This window comes from Eriocheir sinensis, unplaced genomic scaffold (genome assembly GCF_024679095.1).
Source record: "Eriocheir sinensis breed Jianghai 21 unplaced genomic scaffold, ASM2467909v1 Scaffold1361, whole genome shotgun sequence".
NCBI classification, from domain to species: domain Eukaryota; kingdom Metazoa; phylum Arthropoda; class Malacostraca; order Decapoda; family Varunidae; genus Eriocheir; species Eriocheir sinensis.
The window spans coordinates 47,501-65,391 of record NW_026110697.1 but is presented as its reverse complement, the minus strand read 5'-3'; the positions used below and the strand labels follow the sequence as shown (position 1 = coordinate 65,391).

The following is a 17,891-nucleotide window of genomic DNA, read 5'->3' as shown; positions in this document are numbered from 1 at the left end:
CAAAGAAACAAAAATAACTAAAACAGTTGAAATCTAAGAAGCACACTGGACTATATTTTAAACTCAGAATGAAAATATACACTAAACAAAAGCACAGAATACGTACAAGATAATAAGAACACACAAAACACCACTAAACTTACAGCACAAAAAACGAATAAAACACACAAGAAACACGTTAAAAACAAACGAACAAACAAAAATTACTAAAACAGTTGAAATTTATAAAGCACACACGTACTCCTCACGGAAACTGCATTCAACTTCTGCCATAGAATCTAGGATAGTTGTCATATAAGGGAAGAAAGTTGTGTCACTGTCCTGAACTCTTTTCACGTAAAGTTGAATCTCACACCTAAAACACAACACACCAACACATGAAACACACTTGACAAGCTAAACATTTGATACACAAGGCATCGCTTACACCAAACACATGAAATACATGATACACGAGACGCACGAAAAACACAAGACACATGAGACACGTGACACAGGAAAGACTTGATGCACACAAAACACATGAAACATATGAAATACATGAACCACATGCCACATGAAATGATAGATTACATGAAACACATAAACCGCGGGAAACACATAACGTATATCGAGCAAAAATTTGTAGCATATAAAATACTTCTAACACACAAAACTTAAAAACGGATGAAACATACAACATGTAGGTGAGTCAGGTAAAGCATATTGTTCAAACACCATAAAACCCATTCAGCACATAAAGCACGTGAACGACGGACTCACATAAAACACATCATGCTGTACAATCATACATCAATCCGTCGAGCGCAGCAAGACAGTACATGCCTAAACCTTAAATAAATTATAACATACATAGACTGAAAACTGTAAATATAGTCATATGTTCATATTGCAAGACCCTTAGTGGTACGTTTCAAGAATATCATAAATAATCTTGCAGGTTATGTCATCAGGAACAGCAGGGGCGTAGCCAGGATTTCAGTTAGGGGGGGCACAATCTTTACCAGTCTGTCTCAATACTGATAAGGATTTACACCAGTGGTTCTTAACCTTTTTCATCGTATGACCCCCTGAGACTCTCCAGGGTATTACCGTGACCCCTATAATAAATCTTGTAATGGTGACCTTTGCGTAAAGGTAAGGTAAAACAAAACGATATGAAGATCCTGATTTATAGAAAACATTACAAATAAAAGACCTTGAAAAATGCCACAGATCCCCTACAAGTGCTATTTCAAAATCCATGGAACTAATGCACATAAAATAAAACCTACTTATTCAATCAGTGGGAGGACTGACGTCATTGTTTTGCAGCCATAAGTACATCAAAGCGAGGAGCAGTGCTCAACAGGCAACACCTCATGTCGCTGTCACTCACAAGTCTACTGCTTGCCTTCGTTTCAGTGCCATCAATGATGAGAATCCAGCCTCGCAGCGATAAGTCGAGGTCCAGTATGGTCAGTGCACGCACCGAAAGAAGAGGATCGTCGTCATTCAGTGTCGCCCAAAATGTCGGAAGCTCTTGTTCAGAAAAATCGACTTTCAAATGAGTATCCTTCACTGAGAAGGGTCTGGAGATCCACGCATCAGTACAGGGGTCATCCAGTCCTGGAAAGTAACTTTCGATGGCATCATTCACCTCCAGAAGATGAGCTGAGATCTCCTCACGGAAACTGCTTTCAACTTCTGCCATAGAATCTAGGATAGTTGTCATATAAGGGAAGAAAGTTGTGTCACTGTCCTGAACTCTTTTCACGTAAAGTTGAATCTTACACTTGAATACTGCCACTTTGTCACGAACTGTGTGCAGCATTACAAGGTTTCCTTGGAGTGAAATATTGAGGGAATTCACTTCAGAGAAGAAATGAGCCAAGTAGGCAACCTTTGTTACGAAACAGTCATCTTGCATCATTTCATGAAGATTTTCTTTCGAGGTACGACCTTCTTGCAACAGCATCGTTATTTCCTCTCGAAGTTGCAGCACGCAATTCAGAACTTTGCCACGTGAGAGCCAACGTACCTCCGTGTGAAACAGGAGAACAGAGAAGTCAGACCCCATTTCTTCACAAAGCCCTTTAAAAATCCTTGAAGTTGTTGCGCTGCCTCGGATATGGTTCACAATCTTCACAACGTCTGTGAGCACTTCTTGAAGTCCAGGTGGGATAGTCTTCATCGCCAAAGCATAAAGATGAATCATGCAATGAGTGAAGGAGACATGCGGAGCGACATTCTTCACGAATCATGGAAGGAGCCCCATCTGTACGCAGACCGACAAGTGCTTCCCAACTCGGCCCATGTTTAATAAGGAGAAAGGCTTCTAGGATTTTGAAAATATCTTCTCCACGAGTTGTTGTGGCCACTGGCTCAGAGTACAAGTACTCATCCTTCATACCTTCCTTGTCAAGGTAGCGAACATAAACAATAAGTTGGGAACATGAGGCAACATCTGTCGACTCATCCAGTTGCAAGGAATAAACAGGACTACTCTTCACAGCACTCACCACTTGCAGGAGAATATCCTCACTCATGTCCTAGATCCTACTTTTGACTGTATCATTCAAAATAGAAATTGCCCTCAACTTGTGTGCCTGCTGTTCTACATGAATCACCTTCGTTGTTTCCAGAATGCAAGGCTTAATCAGATTTTCACCAATGGTATGAGGCTTCTTGGTCTGCGCGATTTTTAGAGCAATTTTGTATGAAGCCTCCAGCTCGCTGCTTTGTTCTGACGAGCGAACTGACCAGTGGAATCGATGCGACTGGCCTTCAGAGCAGCTTCTTTTCGCTTGAAGTAGTCCAAGCTTTTGTCCGCCAGTTGGCTATGGTAAAACTCAAAATGAACCTTCAGTTTTCTTGGCCTCATACTTTCACCTTGGTGCAACTGTTGCGCCTTGGGAGTCACAGCCAGGAGCGGAGCACATACAGACCACCCTCCGGTAGCTATGATCTGGATGACTTACTGATTGTGGCTGATGTTTTCAGCAGCTGGCCGCTTCACATACTTGAAATAAATTATTTTCTCCCAAACCCTCCGCAACCCCTCGAGAGACCCCAAACGACCCCCAGGTTAAGAACCGCTGATCTACACTATATAATTTATTTGGGAGGTCACAGCCATGCACGGCATGGCATTCTCGAGAACTTCCAACAAACCCACAAAAAAGGAGTTCCTGAAGGGGGGACACGTGCCCCCTGTGCCCCCCCCCCCTGGCTACGCCATTGAGGAACAGTACCCGTAAACAAATCCCCAAGGGCAGCAAAGCCGTACTTTTCCCTGGTATTCTGTGTCAGAGGACAGTTCTCCACCACGTGCCTTTCAGTCTGCACTGCTCCACCACATACACACACACGTTCTTCCAAAGGAAGGCGGCCACGCCCCCGTCTGTTCCAGCGACCTGTTTCAATTGGTAACGTGTGGCCGCTCACACGGGGGGGAGTTGTAATTTACTATTAAACTGTGGACTTTCTCAATCATAGAGGTCATACCGGGAAGCTCATTTCGTAAAAAGTCTTAGATATGCTTACTTGTGTGCGTGTTCGCTCCAGTTACACTTCGTATGGCAAGCGATAGCGGGTCATCCACAAAACCTGACCTTTGGGACCACATACTACTACAAAACTTATGTTGCTTGAACTTTATCATGTCTGGAAGCGACGGGTAACCAATTTCGGCATAGCAAACCAAGTTTGATGTTGTTCTCCTGACTCCTAAAAGTTGCTTAAGCGCCCAGTTATATAGTTTGATAACTGGCTTGATATCAGCGCCCACCCAGGACTCACATCCATCCAGCAGGGACGACATCATGGCAGCATCGAGGACCTGTCGCTTCAAGATAAATGGTACATCATTATTCTTCTTGAGAAATGATACATACTTCAGCACCTGACACAGCTTACTTTTCGCGTGTAACTTGACAGCCGAGGACACGGAGCCGTCGCAGGTGAACGGTGATCCCAGATAGACATAACTAGTGCAGTGGTCAATTACCAAACCATCCACGTGCAACGGCTCCGTGTTTCCTTCCTCTCCATTAATAACAAAAAATTTGGTCTTACTGCTGTTTACCACCATACCATACTCAACGCAAAACTGCTGCAATATTTCCACCTTTCTCAATATGTTTTGTCTACTTGTTGATAACAATACTGTGTCATCCATCAGGACCAAAATATGTAACCAATCGATGAGTTCTTCCGGTTGACATAATTCTTGAATTTTACGTATCAGCTCATTAACAAAAATTATGAACAAAAAACAAGAAGTAGGCGAGCCCTGCCTGACCCCACGCGTGGCCGTCACCACCGCACTACCCACCAAGCTCTCTGTGGTGCGATACATCGCCACCAATGCCACCAACATCACCGCTCCACAACCAACACGCCGCAGCACTGAGAACAGCTTATGTCTGGGGACTAAATCGTATGCCTTAGAAAAATCAATAAATGTTACAAATCATTTAATTTTCTTTCTTTTAGCCATCCATGTCAGTAAGGAGGCGAAGCGTAACTATGTGTTCCGTACAGCTACGGTGCTTCTGTGCCCCGGCCTGCTCCCTAAAAGGTCTGAACCACAGGTTTAACCGCTGACAGAATCATATCATACAGTTTCGCTAGATTGTTAATTGCGCTTATTCCTTGGTAGTTGTTAGGATTTCCTTAGTCACCTTTCTTAAAAATTGTGAAGATCTTAGGTCGTATCCACTCTTGGGGATAGACACCAGATGAGAAAAAAGCTGTTAAATAATGTCGTTATACTAAGTACCCTACTATACCAGGGGGAATTCCATCAGGTCCGCTCGCTTTATCAGGTTTCATCTTCCTGGACTGATCTTGCACCTTGTAATTGGCTCGTCCAGTACCGGGATACTAACGTCAGTCGCTTCAAGGCTACCATCATAGTGTGCTTCGTTTGCGGGGTTCAGCACTGTTTCAAAATGTATTTTAAAGTCGTAGTCACTCGGACACAAATTATCCCGGTAGCCATCCATGCTAAACTCTCCCTTCCAATTGATTGCCTTCCATACTCCAGCATCATCTGGGTCACTTAATAATCTTTCCCACCTTCCAATACCGACATTACTGTGTGCTGCGCGTTCGTCCCGCCTCACACTGTTCCATGCACAGGTGTATAAAGTCTCTGTGATGTTTTGTGCAGCATCATTACTATCAAAGTCTACTTCAGATGGATAAATATGGGCAATGTTGTGTACAAACAATTCTTTGTCAATCTTACCGAAACTGACTGGCTTCCTACATAGTCTCGCTTCACCAGAACCGCCATGAAGTGCGGCATGACCACCCAACATCTCTGCCCTGGCCAACAGTCGGCTGAGATCAACACCTTTACTAGCAACAGTCACTGTAATGGGGGCGTGGTCAGAAGGAAGATCACCTCGCTGCAACACTGCAAAATCTCGCACATGATCAACTATTCTGGCCGACGCGACACACGTATCCAACACACACCCACACCAATACCACCGCCGCAACACACCGTCGCAACACACACACACACCGACACCACCGCCGCAACACACCACCGCAATACACACCCGCACCAACACACCGGCGCAACCCCCCCCCGCCACAACGCACCACTGCTGACAACCCAACCAAAAAGACACTCCCACGCCGCTACGTCCCCCACGCCTCGCTTCACACACTCCCCGCCGTAGACTAGAGCCGAGGGCGGAAGACGTGGGCAGGGGAAGTGCTGGAGGCGTGGATGAGGAAAGGGGAGGAGGAGGAGGAAGCGGAGGAAGAGCGGGTTAGATCAAAGCACGTGGGCGTCGGAACATAGCATGGTTTGTGATGGTGCCTTCGGGAGGAGGAGGAGGAGGAACACAAAGGAACACAAAAGAACACAAAGAAAGAACAAACAACAGCAGACCTGATGGTCCTTACGAGACTGTTTGTGACAAGCTGCACTAACTGTCTAATCAAAGGTGGAAGATGAAGGATAGAAGATGAAGGAGGAGGAGGAGGAGGAGGAGGAGGAAGAGGAAATAGTATAGGATTCCAACGATGATGAGAAGGATGGAGTATAATAGACGAAGGAGGAGGAAGAGAAGGGAGTGTAGGATGGAAAGAGAGAAGAGGAAGTATAGAAACCCAAGGGTATCCCCAAATCACCTTCCAGTTCCGGTTTCCTTAAGAGCGTGACGCCAAGGACTTTGTTCCCATGCCTCGCGGCAACTGTTACCGATCCTTCTGCTTCTATATTAGTCCGAGAGGCGTCCTGAAGGCCACTCGTACTCCTGACGGCGCTGGGGAGCACTAGACAGGCCGCCAGGAGAGCCCAGAGTCACCACGTTCTCGCCCCGTCGCGCCCCAGCAGACGGTGAAGCCCCAGCAGGAGCAGCGGGAGACCTGGCGTTCCTTGGGTGGACGTCTGGGCCCGGCTCGGCTGGGGGTCGTTTTGGAGCTCGGCTGGAGCCTCTTCTGGGGGAAAGGAACGGGGATCAAGGGCACGCAGCGGTGGGGGAAGGCAGAGTTATGTTTCAAAGACAAAAAAACGAGACTCCATAACAACATAAGGAGTCTGCAAGTGGCCAGTAAAGAGTCTGAGTCTGATGAGGAAAGGAAGAATTAGTATTTTAAAGACTAAAGAGGATACATAAAAACAAGAACGTAAGGAGTTTGCAAGTGGCCAGAAGTACAAACGAATAGTGAAAGAAAGAGAACAAATAGTGGTCATGAGAAAGAAAACTAATATTGAAAAGAACGAAAAACTAATAGTGAACGAAATAAAAAGAACTAAGATAAATGGAATAAAAACGAAAAATGATATGGAATACATAACGTTCGGGAAGGAAGGATATTTTTTTTTTTTTTTTTTTTTTTTTGAGCAAAGGAGACAGCTCAAGGGCATAAAAAAGTAAACATTAATAAAAAAAAAAAAGCCCGCTACTCGCTGCTCCTAAAAAGAATCCAAAGAGGTGGCCGAAAGATAAGTCAGTTTCGGGAGGAGAGGTGTCCTGATACCCTCCTCTTGAAAGAGTTCAAGTCGTAGGCAGGAGGAAATACAGATGAAGGAAGATTGTTCCAGAGTTTACCAGCGTGAGGGATGAAAGAGTGAAGATGCTGGTTAACTCTTGCATAAGGGGTTTGGACAGTATAGGGATGAGCATGAGTAGAAAGTCGAGTGCAGCGGGGCCGCTGGAGGGGGTGAGGCATGCAGTTAGCAAGTTCAGAAGAGCAGTCAGCGTTAAAATATCGATAGAAGATAGAAAGAGAGGCAACATTGCGGCGGAATTTAAGAGGTAAAAGACTATCAGTATGAGGAGGAGAGCTGATGAGACGAAGAGCCTTTGCCTCCACTCTGTCCAGAAGAGCTGTGTGAGTGGAGCCCCCCCACACATGAGATGCATACTCCATACGAGGGCGGACAAGGCCCCTGTATATGGACAGCAACTGTGCAGGGGAGAAGAACTGGCGGAGACGGTACAGAACGCCCAGCCTCGAGGAAGCTGATTTAGTAAGAGATGAGATATGAAGTTTCCAGTTGAGATTTTGAGTTAAGGATAGACCGAGGATGTTTAGTGTTGAGGAAGGTGATAGCTGGGTGTTGTCAAAGAATAGGGGATAGTTGTTTGGAAGATTGTGTCGAGTGGATAGGTGGAGAAACTGTGTTTTTGAGGCGTTGAAGGACACCAGGTTCTTCTTGCCCCAATCGGAAATAATAGTAAGGTCTGAGGCTAAGCGTTCTGCAGCCTCCAGCCTTGAGTCGTTAAGTTCCTGAAGGGTGGGTCTTCTATTAAAAGAAGTTGAATAATGAAGAGTGGAATCATCGGCGTAGGAATGGATAGGACAGTTCGTTTTGGAAAGAAGATCATCAATGAACAACAGAAAAAGAGTGGGAGATAGGACAGAACCCTGTGGGACACCACTGTTAATAGATTTAGGGGAAGAACAGTGACCGTCTACCACGGCAGAAATAGAACGGTCAGAAAGGAAACTGGAGATAAAGGTACAGAGAGAAGGATAGAAACCGTAGGAGGGTAGTTTAGAAAGCAAAGATTTGTGCCAGACCCTATCAAAAGCTTTTGATATGTCCAGCGCAATAGCAAAAGTTTCACCGAAACGGCTAAGAGAGGATGACCAAGAGTCAGTTAAGAAGGCTAGGAGATCACCAGTAGAACGCCCCTTGCGGAACCCATACTGGCGATCAGATAGAAGGTCAGATGTGGAAAGGTGCTTTTGAATCTTACGGTTAAGGATTGACTCAAAAGCTTTAGATAGACAAGAAAGTAAAGCAATAGGACGGTAGTTTGAGGGATTGGAGCGGTCACCCTTCTTAGGTACAGGCTGTGTGAAGGCATACTTCCAGCAAGAAGGAAAGGTAGATGTTGACAGGCAGAGGCGAAAGAGTTTGACCAGGCAGGGTGACAGCACGGAGGCACAGTTTTTAAGGACAATAGGAGGCACTCCATCAGGTCCATAAGCCTTCTGAGGATTGAGGCCAGAGAGGGCATAAAAAACATCATTTTGAAGAATCTTTATAACAGGCATAAAGGAGTCAGAGGGGGGATGAGTAGGAGGAATATGCCCAGAATCGTCCAGAGTGGAGTTTTTAGAAAAAGTTTGAGAGAAGAGTTCAGCCTTAGAGATAGATGAGACGGCAGTGTTGCCGTCAGGACTGAGTAGTGGAGGGAAAGATGAAGAAGTGAAGTTGGAGGAGATGTTTTTGGCTAGATGCCAGAAGTCACTGTAAGAGTTAGAGAAAGCAAGGTTTTGACATTTTCTATTAATGAAAGAATTTTTGGTTAGTCGGAGAATAGATTTGGCACGATTTCGGGCAGAAATGTAAAGTTCATAATTAGCATTAGTTTGAAGGCTCTGGTATCTTTTGTGAGCTACCTCTCTATCATTGACAGCACGAGAACAAGCGTGATTAAACCAAGGCTTTTTAGCGTGAGGAGTAGAGAAAGAACGAGGAATGTATGCCTCCATTCCAGAGACAATCACCTCTGTGATGCGCTGAGCACACACAGAGGGGTCTCTATCCTGGAAGCAACAATCATTCCACGGGAAATCGGAAAAGTACATCCTCAGGTCGTCCCACCGAGCTGAAGCAAAATGCCAGAAGCATCGCCTCTTCGGTGGGTCCAGAGGATGTACAGGAGCGATAGGACAGGATGCAGAAATAAGATTGTGATCGGAGCCCAACGGAGAGAACAGTTTGACAGAATAAGCAGAAGGGTTTGAGGTAAGGAAGAGGTCTAGAATGTTGGGCCGATCTCCAAGACGGTCAGGAATACGTGTAGGGTGCTGGACCAACTGCTCTAGGTCGTTGAGGATAGCAAAGTTGTAGGCTTGTTCGCCAGGATGGTCAGTGAAAGAGGATGAAAGCCAAAGCTGGTGGTGAACATTGAAATCTCCTAGGATGGAGATTTCAGCGAAGAGAGAGTGGGTCAAGATGTGCTCCACTTTAGAATTCAAATAGTCAAAGAATTTTACATAGTTGGTAGAGTTAGGTGAGAGATAAACAGCACAGATGTATTTAGTAATAGAATGACAGTGAAGTAACCAGATGGTGGAAAATTCAGAAGAGTCAAGGTCGTGGGCACGAGAGCAAGTGATGTCGTTGCGCACGTAGGCGCAACATCCAGCTTTGGATTGAAATTTAGGATAGAGATAGTAGGAGGGAACAGAGTAGAGATTGCTGTCAGTAGCCTCAGAAACCTGTGTTTCGGTAAGGAAGAGAAGGTGAGGTTTAGAGGAGGAGAGATGATGTTCCACAGAATGAAAATTAGAGCGAAGACCGCGAATGTTGCAGAAATTGAGAAGAAAGAGGTTCGAGGAGTTATCAAGACACCTCTCGGGTCGGCAGCCAGAAGGGGAGTCCTCCCTGGGGGAATTTGTGGTCCCTTCAGGCGGGGACTCCGAGGCATTGCTTAATTGAGCCATTTTGAATTTTGAATTTTGGAAAAAGGTGTATATGTTATGTGAATGTAGTGTGGTGTGGATAAAGAGAGGATCTGTCTTTAGAGAGCATGTTGAACTACTCTCCGGTGTTGGTGAGACAATAGGGAAACGGTTAGTGAGGACATGGGAAGGGTCTTTGGAGGGCTTCAGCTCCCTTCTCACCTTCCATATATACCTCACCGGGAGTGGCTTGCGCCCGTTCGGTAGGTGTCTTCCTACCTACTATTCTCTTCCCATGGCAAGGTCTAACACCACGATACAGCCACACAAAGAACATAACTAAGATAGAAGAGTGGGAAAAAACTAATAATATATGAGAGTAAGGCAGTAGTAGCAGTAGTAGGTCACACAGAGAACAAAATAAAGATGGCGTTGGAAATCAGATAACGGGAAAATTTTTAAGGCGGGAGAAATGTTAAGGAGGGAGAAATATATAACGTTAAATAAAGGTAAAAAAAAAAAAAAATGAATCAGATAAAAAACAAAATTATGAACAAGGGATTCAAAACAAGAGAAGGAAGAGCAGCAGCAGCACACACGAAGAAAGGAGAGAGATAAAAGATAAAACAAGAGGATCAGGAGGGGCGGAAGGCACGGAAGTCAAAAAGTCAAATAAAGAGGATCAGAGGAACGAAGCGCCGAAGAGGAATAGCCTAAAACGGATTTGGGAACATCCGTCTAAGGGGAATTGAATAAAAGGCGATTGAGGATACAAAATAACCAGATGGGATGGAATAAAGGGATTAGAGGAATGGGATAACGAGGAGGAGGAGGAAGAAGAGGAGGAGTACATTCAGAGGGGATTAATTAAGGGAGGAAGCCAAAGAAGAGAAAGAGCAAAAGAGAAGAGAGACAAAAGGATTTTAAGAAAAGAATCGTAAGAATGGAATCAAAAATAAGATTTTCATAGGGCTACAAATGAAAGAACAAGATTCGAATTTTTTGAAGCAAGATAAAAAAAAGGAATATACAGAAGTGGACCAAGAAGAGTATCAGTAAAATGAAAAAAGGCAGATAACAAATAATGAAAGAAAGCAGAACGATGGAAACAAGGCCAGAACTTATATGCTAGAGGAAGGATAAGAAAGGTAAATAAAGAGCGAAAAAAAAAAAAACTGAAGGGAAGCAAAACTTGAGCACATAGCAAAAATAGTTTATTATCCCGGGATTTTTTTTTTTAACTGACAAGACCCCCTTCGAACAAGGGGGATGGGGTGTGTGAAGGTCCCGGCAGTAGCCAAAGATCGATTAATGAGTTCTAATCGGGAGGATTCTGGCGATGACGAGTCCAGCTCTTGAACAGGACGTGGTGAATCTCTCACACACACACACACACACACACACAAGTGTGGCGGGAGTGGCTGTCATCGCTTGATGCGGTCGGTGCTCCTCCCGTTCCCTACCTCCCCCCCCTCCGTCCCTCCCCTCCCGCCACGGCGCCACTCCGCCCTCGCTACCTGCCTGGGGAGGTCCGAGGTCCGGCCGCCCGAGCCGAGGGCGAGGGACTGCCAGTTTTGTGGACGTGACGAGGCCGCGCACACAGCCGCTCAGTGTCCCTTCGTCTTCGTCAGCACCCGGCACACACGCGGCTACAGCAGGCAGGCCGGCGCACCCCGAGGCAGGCCCACACACCCCGAGGCAAGCCGTCGGCCCGTCACAGCCCGCGCACCGGCGAGGCGGCAGCGAGATGGCCAGCACGACTCTCCTGATGGTTGTGGCGGCGGTGGCGGGGATGGCGGCGGTGCACGGCTTCCCGCAGGACAGAGGCACGGATGCCCTCAGAGCTCTGCACGGCTTGAAGATTCAGGGAGAAAGAGTTCTCAAGGTAGAAGAGCTACCGAAGGAGATGCGGCAGGCAGTGAAGGAGCACAGCGGCGGACTGACGGTGCAGGAGGCAGTTGCAGGCGACGGGGAGGCGTGGAGTGCAGGTGGCGGCGACAATAGCGCGGAGATCTCCCCGGCTCTTCTGTCCTCCCTGTCGAGCAGCGGCATCAGTGAGGAGGACGTAACGGGCGTGTCCCGCCGCTTGCAGGCCCTGGTGGCACGGTGAGGCGGGCGGGACACTACGTGGTGCACCTTTACACACGCCTGCCGACCACGTGCGGCCCCTTCGTGTGTGTGTGTGTGTGTGTGTTATCGTTTGTTCTGTGCATGGCAACGCGTCTTTGGGAACTTCGGTCCGTTATACAGTTCAACACAACAAGTTTGTTCGCTCACAGACCAATTGTAAGACACTACGAAGAAGCCATACCGGAAACCAATTAAGTATCATGTGTGGAACAAAGTGACCGTGATGGAGACTGGTTTGCTTTTGGTGCTTCCACTGGCACGACTGGACTCACACTGGACCTGCACTTAGCTGCTTCATGGGAGGCGCTGCAGCAGCCGAGTGCTTGCAACGGCAGCGGCCTGGGTAAAGTGCTGTGACGGAAAGGGCAAGTTTGAACGTGTCACGTGTACACAACTAGCCAGCCTCTTTCAGACCGTTTATGGCTTAGAATTTGTTGGTTCTATGTGGAGACACGTACACCTGTACAGCTTGTGTGATTAATATATAAGTTTTGATAGGAATTGTGTTTGTATAATCCATGACCTTCACCAGTTTTCATTATCTCCATCAGTTATCCGGCTCTTCTTTCATACTAAGCTATTTCTTTATGTATGTAGCCCTATGTATGTATATATATAATTTGTGAAGTTTATATATATATATATATATATATATATATATATATATATATATATATATATATATATATATATATATATATATATATATATATATATATATGTGTGTGTGTGTGTGTGTGGGGGGGGGGGAGAGAGAGAGAGAGAGAGAGAGAGAGAGAGAGAGAGAGAGAGAGAGAGAGAGAGAGAGAGAGAGAGAGAGAGAGAGAGAGAGCAGCCAGGTGGGAGGGAGGAGTAAATGAGGAACTCTTGGGAACGTCTGAAACCTCATCAGCGAAGCAGCTGTGTGTGTGTGTGTGTGTGTGTGTAGTTTTTATGTTTGTCCCGCAAGATTGGAAATAATGGTAATGTAGTCTGATAATGTTTCTCTCTCTCTTTGTATCTATTTATTTATCTAATCTCCCCCTTGACACACAAACAAGCACCCCTGCACACACCCATCCTCCTCCCACTACATAAAAACACCCTTCATCTCCCCTAAGACCTCCCCTCCCACTCACACACCTTCCTCACCTTCCAACACACTACGCCCCCCCCTCCCCTTCTTACACACATGCACTCCCCACGTCCCCTCACACCCACCGTCGAGCACGTGGACGGACACCGAGGCGGGCGTAGCGTGCACGGGCGCGCACGTGTAGTTCCCGGCGTCCCTCCAGGTAGCGTGGGTGACCAGGAGCCAGCTGGTGCCCGAGTTCTTGTCCGTCACCAGCTGCACGCCGCCCCGACCCCCGGCGTTGATCTCTACCAGCTCCTCCTTGGCTGCGGGGAGGAGAGAGGAGATGGAGTTGTGGTTGATAATACCTGTCTTCTTGTTTGTAGGGAAAGTGAGAAAGACAGGCGTGATTGCTGAGGAGGGTACTGAGAGGCTACTAAGGATACGGAGCGTTTGGTGAGAGAGAAGGAAGGGAGCTGTAATGGGGTTTGGTTTCAGTCTCCACTGTCTTGTTTGTAGGGCGAGGGAGTAAGGAAAGGTGTGATTGCTATATATAAAAAAAAAATAGTGATAGGAAGGGATTGGTGAGGCTCCGATCCGTTGAGGAGAAGGAAAAAGACGAGCAGAAGGAGGAGAACTTGGAGAAAGATGAGGAATAAAAGGAACGAGTTGAAATGGATGGGTTTTGATGCTTTAAAAATCAAAATCAAACGAGGAGTTAATGACAGTAATAACAGTGGGTGAAAAGAGGCTGAGAAAATGAGAAAAGCAGAAAGTAATAATTTTGTCGTTACAATTGAAATTAGAAGTACTGATTAATGTGAAGCCAGGATGATAAGGGAATAAAGGGCGGATAAAAAAGTAGATAACGTACGCCAATTATTTTTTACCATCTTTTTGTTAAGGGGACGAGTAGAACGTGTTATAGTCAATCCAGGAGGAACTGGCGGATTGGGGGGTGAGAGGTGCGGGTCAGCCCAAGGCCTTGGTCAGCCCCGCCCCGCACCTTGCCACACACTCTCAGCACTTCTCGCTTCCTCTCATATGTCAGCTATTTACTACCTTTAAATGAATTTAATTAAATAATTGGATAATCCAATAAGGTCATATAGCGTTAAGATTGTTTCGTTTTTAAGATAATAACAAATATTTTGTATAAATACCACAACACTTGACAGTGTTGTATTCTAACGTTGTCATTCTCCACATCCAGAGCCCAGGTCACTTCTCTCAAGGTCATGGAAGGGTCAGCAGGTGGGCCCATGGGTGGCCCGCTCCCGCCTCTGCCTCTCCCCTCACTCCCTCTCCCTGCCTCTCCACGTCGTTGGCTGCACAGCCGCGAGAAAGAACTCATTTACAATGTAAACAAGTACTTTTTAGATGAAAAACACAACAGAGGATTTATCATACCACTTACAAGAGTAACTGCAAGAACAGCAAGAGCCACTAATGTTAGTGAAAGAACTATTGAAAGAGTCTGCGCCAAACTGGATCATGAGTGCATGACGAACAGGTCACCAAGACAGCCTGTATTCTCGTCCCCGAAGAAGAGAGAGAGAGAGAGAGAGAGAGAGAGAGAGAGAGAGAGAGAGAGAGAGAGAGAGAGAGAGAAAGGAGGAGGAGGAGGAGAAGGAAATGAAGGGAGGCTAATGGTGGTCCACTTAACACCTTGACTCTAATCCCACAATTGGAGACAAGAGATGTGGCAGTGTGGTACGGGAGGAGACACCCCCGCAGAAACCCCCCAATCCGCCAGTTCCTCGTGGATTCACTATAGCTAGGAAAGAAATGGATAACTCGTGATTTTAGAAGCAGGAGAAAAAGAAGACGAAGAGAAGGAGAAAGAGGATGAGGACTACAATATTGACCTCTCTCTCTCTCTTATCTGCCGAACTAGGAGAATCGAAGAAACATTAGGATCAGTAGAACATGATTCAACGTTACATGAAGGAGGCTCAGGAGGAGAAGAAGGAAGAGTGAGACAGGAAGACGAAGAGGAAGAGTGGAATGAATAACAGTTTAGATCCTGGCTATTGACTTCCACTACCTCCTCTTTGTCCGTCGTTTAAGGGATTGGAGGAATATGTTGAAAGATTTGAGAGAATTGCAAAAGTTCTGATGCAGTGAGGGGGAGGAGGAGGAGGAAGACTAGGAAAAAAGAGTCGTAAGGGATTGATATTTTTCTGTCTTCCTTATCTGGTAGGCAATGAGATTAGGAAAGAAGTAAAGGAATTTGGAACACGGAAAAGAGATGTGGAGATAACGAAGAGGAAGCGGATGGAGTATAGACGGCAAAAAAAAGAAGAGGAAGACGAAAAAAGTAACTGAAAAAATAATTGTGATAAAAACATAGAAAGTAAAGGAACCAGGTACAAGAAACACGGATTCGAAGAGGGAGAAGATTAAGTAGGTAGCAAAAGAGGAAGAGGACTAAGAAGAAAAAAAAAGAAAAAAAAAGGTCCAAGCAAAAAAAGAATAACAGTAAGATTAAATTAGCTAAAGGTTAAATACATGAACTAAAACAGGAGAATAAAGAACAGGATAACAAAAAAATGTTAAAATAGAAATATATCATGATGGAAAGAATAATGTAGCTGAAGGTAAAATCAATTAAAAAAACGAAGGATAATGAAAAACAGGAAAATATAAATTGTGAAGGTAAAAAATAATAAAGATGGAAAGAATAAAGTTGCCAATAAGGACAGTTTAAAAGGACCTGGAAGAAGAGACGAAAATTATGCAAGTAGGGTGAAGAGAACGGTAATGAGAATGTGAGGGAAAGAGACTGTTAGGGCGCGGGGAGGGGGTGGGGGGAGGAAAATAAAGAAAGAAAAAAGATAAAGAAGAAGAAGAAGAGGAGGAGGAGGAGTTAATTGCATAAAGTGTATAATCCAAAAGATTTATCCACAAACAAGGCATGCCGTTTGTAATATTAGAATGCAAGTGGCTGAGGAATATATTAAGACAAACATTAATTATCTCGGTTCGAACCCCTCTCTGAGCACCTTTTATATAAGTGCTAAACGTATCTCTATGTACATTCCACTTCCGTTATTACTATACAGGCGTCGTTCAAAAGACAGTGACACGAGACAGTAATTCCCTTTTCCGTGGTTCATCTCTTCTCCAACCCACTTCGCACACTATATTTATAGTAACTTCATCCTCCATCTAAAATCTCCTTTTGTAGAATCTAAATTCCATCTTTACTGCGATTCGTGAAGAAAATATAATACGTGCCCGGCTGGCGGCTGCCCGCGGCCCCGCGGCTGCTCGGCGCGTCAGCAGTGTTGCCGTTTTTGGTACTAACGTACCAAATTCGGTACATTAAGGAGTCTTAAGTACTTTTGGTACAACTTTAACATAATATGACTAAATTTGGTACTAAGTACATTTGACAAAGAGAATATAATATGATAAGAAGGATATAAGGCAAGTGGATACGTGGCACCACAGCGTTCGTCGGGCGCCCCTGTACCTGTCCTGTACACGTCTCTGTCCTGTACACGGCTTGCAACCGTATTTCACTCAGTCTTTCCTCGGCGGCCTATGGATTAACTCCGTGTACGAGTGACACCGCATTAATTTTTTTCGTTCACATAATACCTACAGTCTTGGATCTCACAAGTTTTGAAACAAAAATGAGCGCAGAAAGAAGACATAGTAGTGATGAAGACAGTGACGCTGGCACACCTAAAAAGAAAACAAAATATGAGCATAAATTTCAAGAGAAATGGGCGCATGATAAAAGGTTTTCATCCTGGATATGCAAAAGTAAAAATTCAGATAAAGCATACTGTAGTGTGTGTAATTGTGAATTAGCAGGGAGCGTAACTCTATTAGAAAGACACAGTAAGACTGAAAAGCACATGAAAAACTTAGAGTCCAGGGATAAATCAAAGAAACTGACGTCCTTTTTTCAACCATCAGTGTCATCAAGTTTTGAAAAGCAAGTTGCTGCATCAGAACTAAAGTTGTGTGCTTTTGTTGCAGAGCATAACTTGCCTATTGCCATTATGGATCATTTGCCAGGACTTGTGGCAAATGCAGCACCTGACTCAAAAATTGCAAGTTCAGTAAAGTGTGCGAGAACAAAAGCCACATCTCTTTTTAAGGAACTAATGGGCCCTAGTTACTTTAATAACTTAATATCTCACTTGAAGAAAACCATGTTTTCCTTGATCATAGACGAGTCGACCGATTTGTCAACAACAAAACATCTTGTACTTATTGGTCGTTTTTATGATCTAGAAATTCAGAGAACTCAAGATAAGTTTTTGTGTTTAATGGAAGTGGAAGACTGCACAGCCCGGGGCATATACACTTCACTAGTAAACTTTTTTGATAAGCATGGAATTCCTGTAGAAAACTTGATTGGCTTTGCAAGTGACAATGCAAGTGTTATGATGGGTGGCAGAGCAGGTGTACAAGCACTACTGAAAGAAAGAGTTCCTGCCCTTTTTGTTCAAGGTTGCGTCTGCCATTCGATGCACTTGTGTGCATCTAATGCCTGCAAGGAACTTCCACATCGGATCGAAGAATTAGCCAGGAATGTGCATTCATACATAATGAACAGCCCCAAAAGACTCTCAGAGTATACTGAATTTCAAATATTCACTGAGACTCAACCTCATAAAATTCTACACCCAAGTTGTACCCGCTGGTTGTCGTTAGAGGAGGTTGTAAGAAGAATCCTGGAGCAATGGCCTGCACTTACACTCTATTTTACAAGAGCTGCCTTGGAAGATGGTATGGCTGTTGCTTCATCAGTACTGGAAGAATTACACAATCCAGTAACTAAGATGTTCTTTGCCTTTTTGGCCTTCATTTTGCCTGCTAT

General features: G+C 45.0%; 1 protein-coding gene across 1 annotated transcript in view; it reads right to left on the bottom strand.

Annotated features, from left to right (window-relative positions):
- Positions 1–6,052: 6,052 nt before the first annotated feature.
- Positions 6,053–17,891, bottom strand: part of LOC126989885 (uncharacterized) — a 43,414-nt gene continuing 31,575 nt past the window's right edge. Inside the window, exons 3-4 of the mRNA XM_050848506.1 lie at positions 13,198–13,377; positions 6,053–6,438 (exon numbers count right to left, since the gene is read on the bottom strand). Of these exons, the coding sequence (XP_050704463.1) occupies positions 6,305–6,438; positions 13,198–13,377 (314 nt within the window). The 3' untranslated portion in view covers positions 6,053–6,304. The remainder of the gene's footprint in view (positions 6,439–13,197; positions 13,378–17,891) is intronic.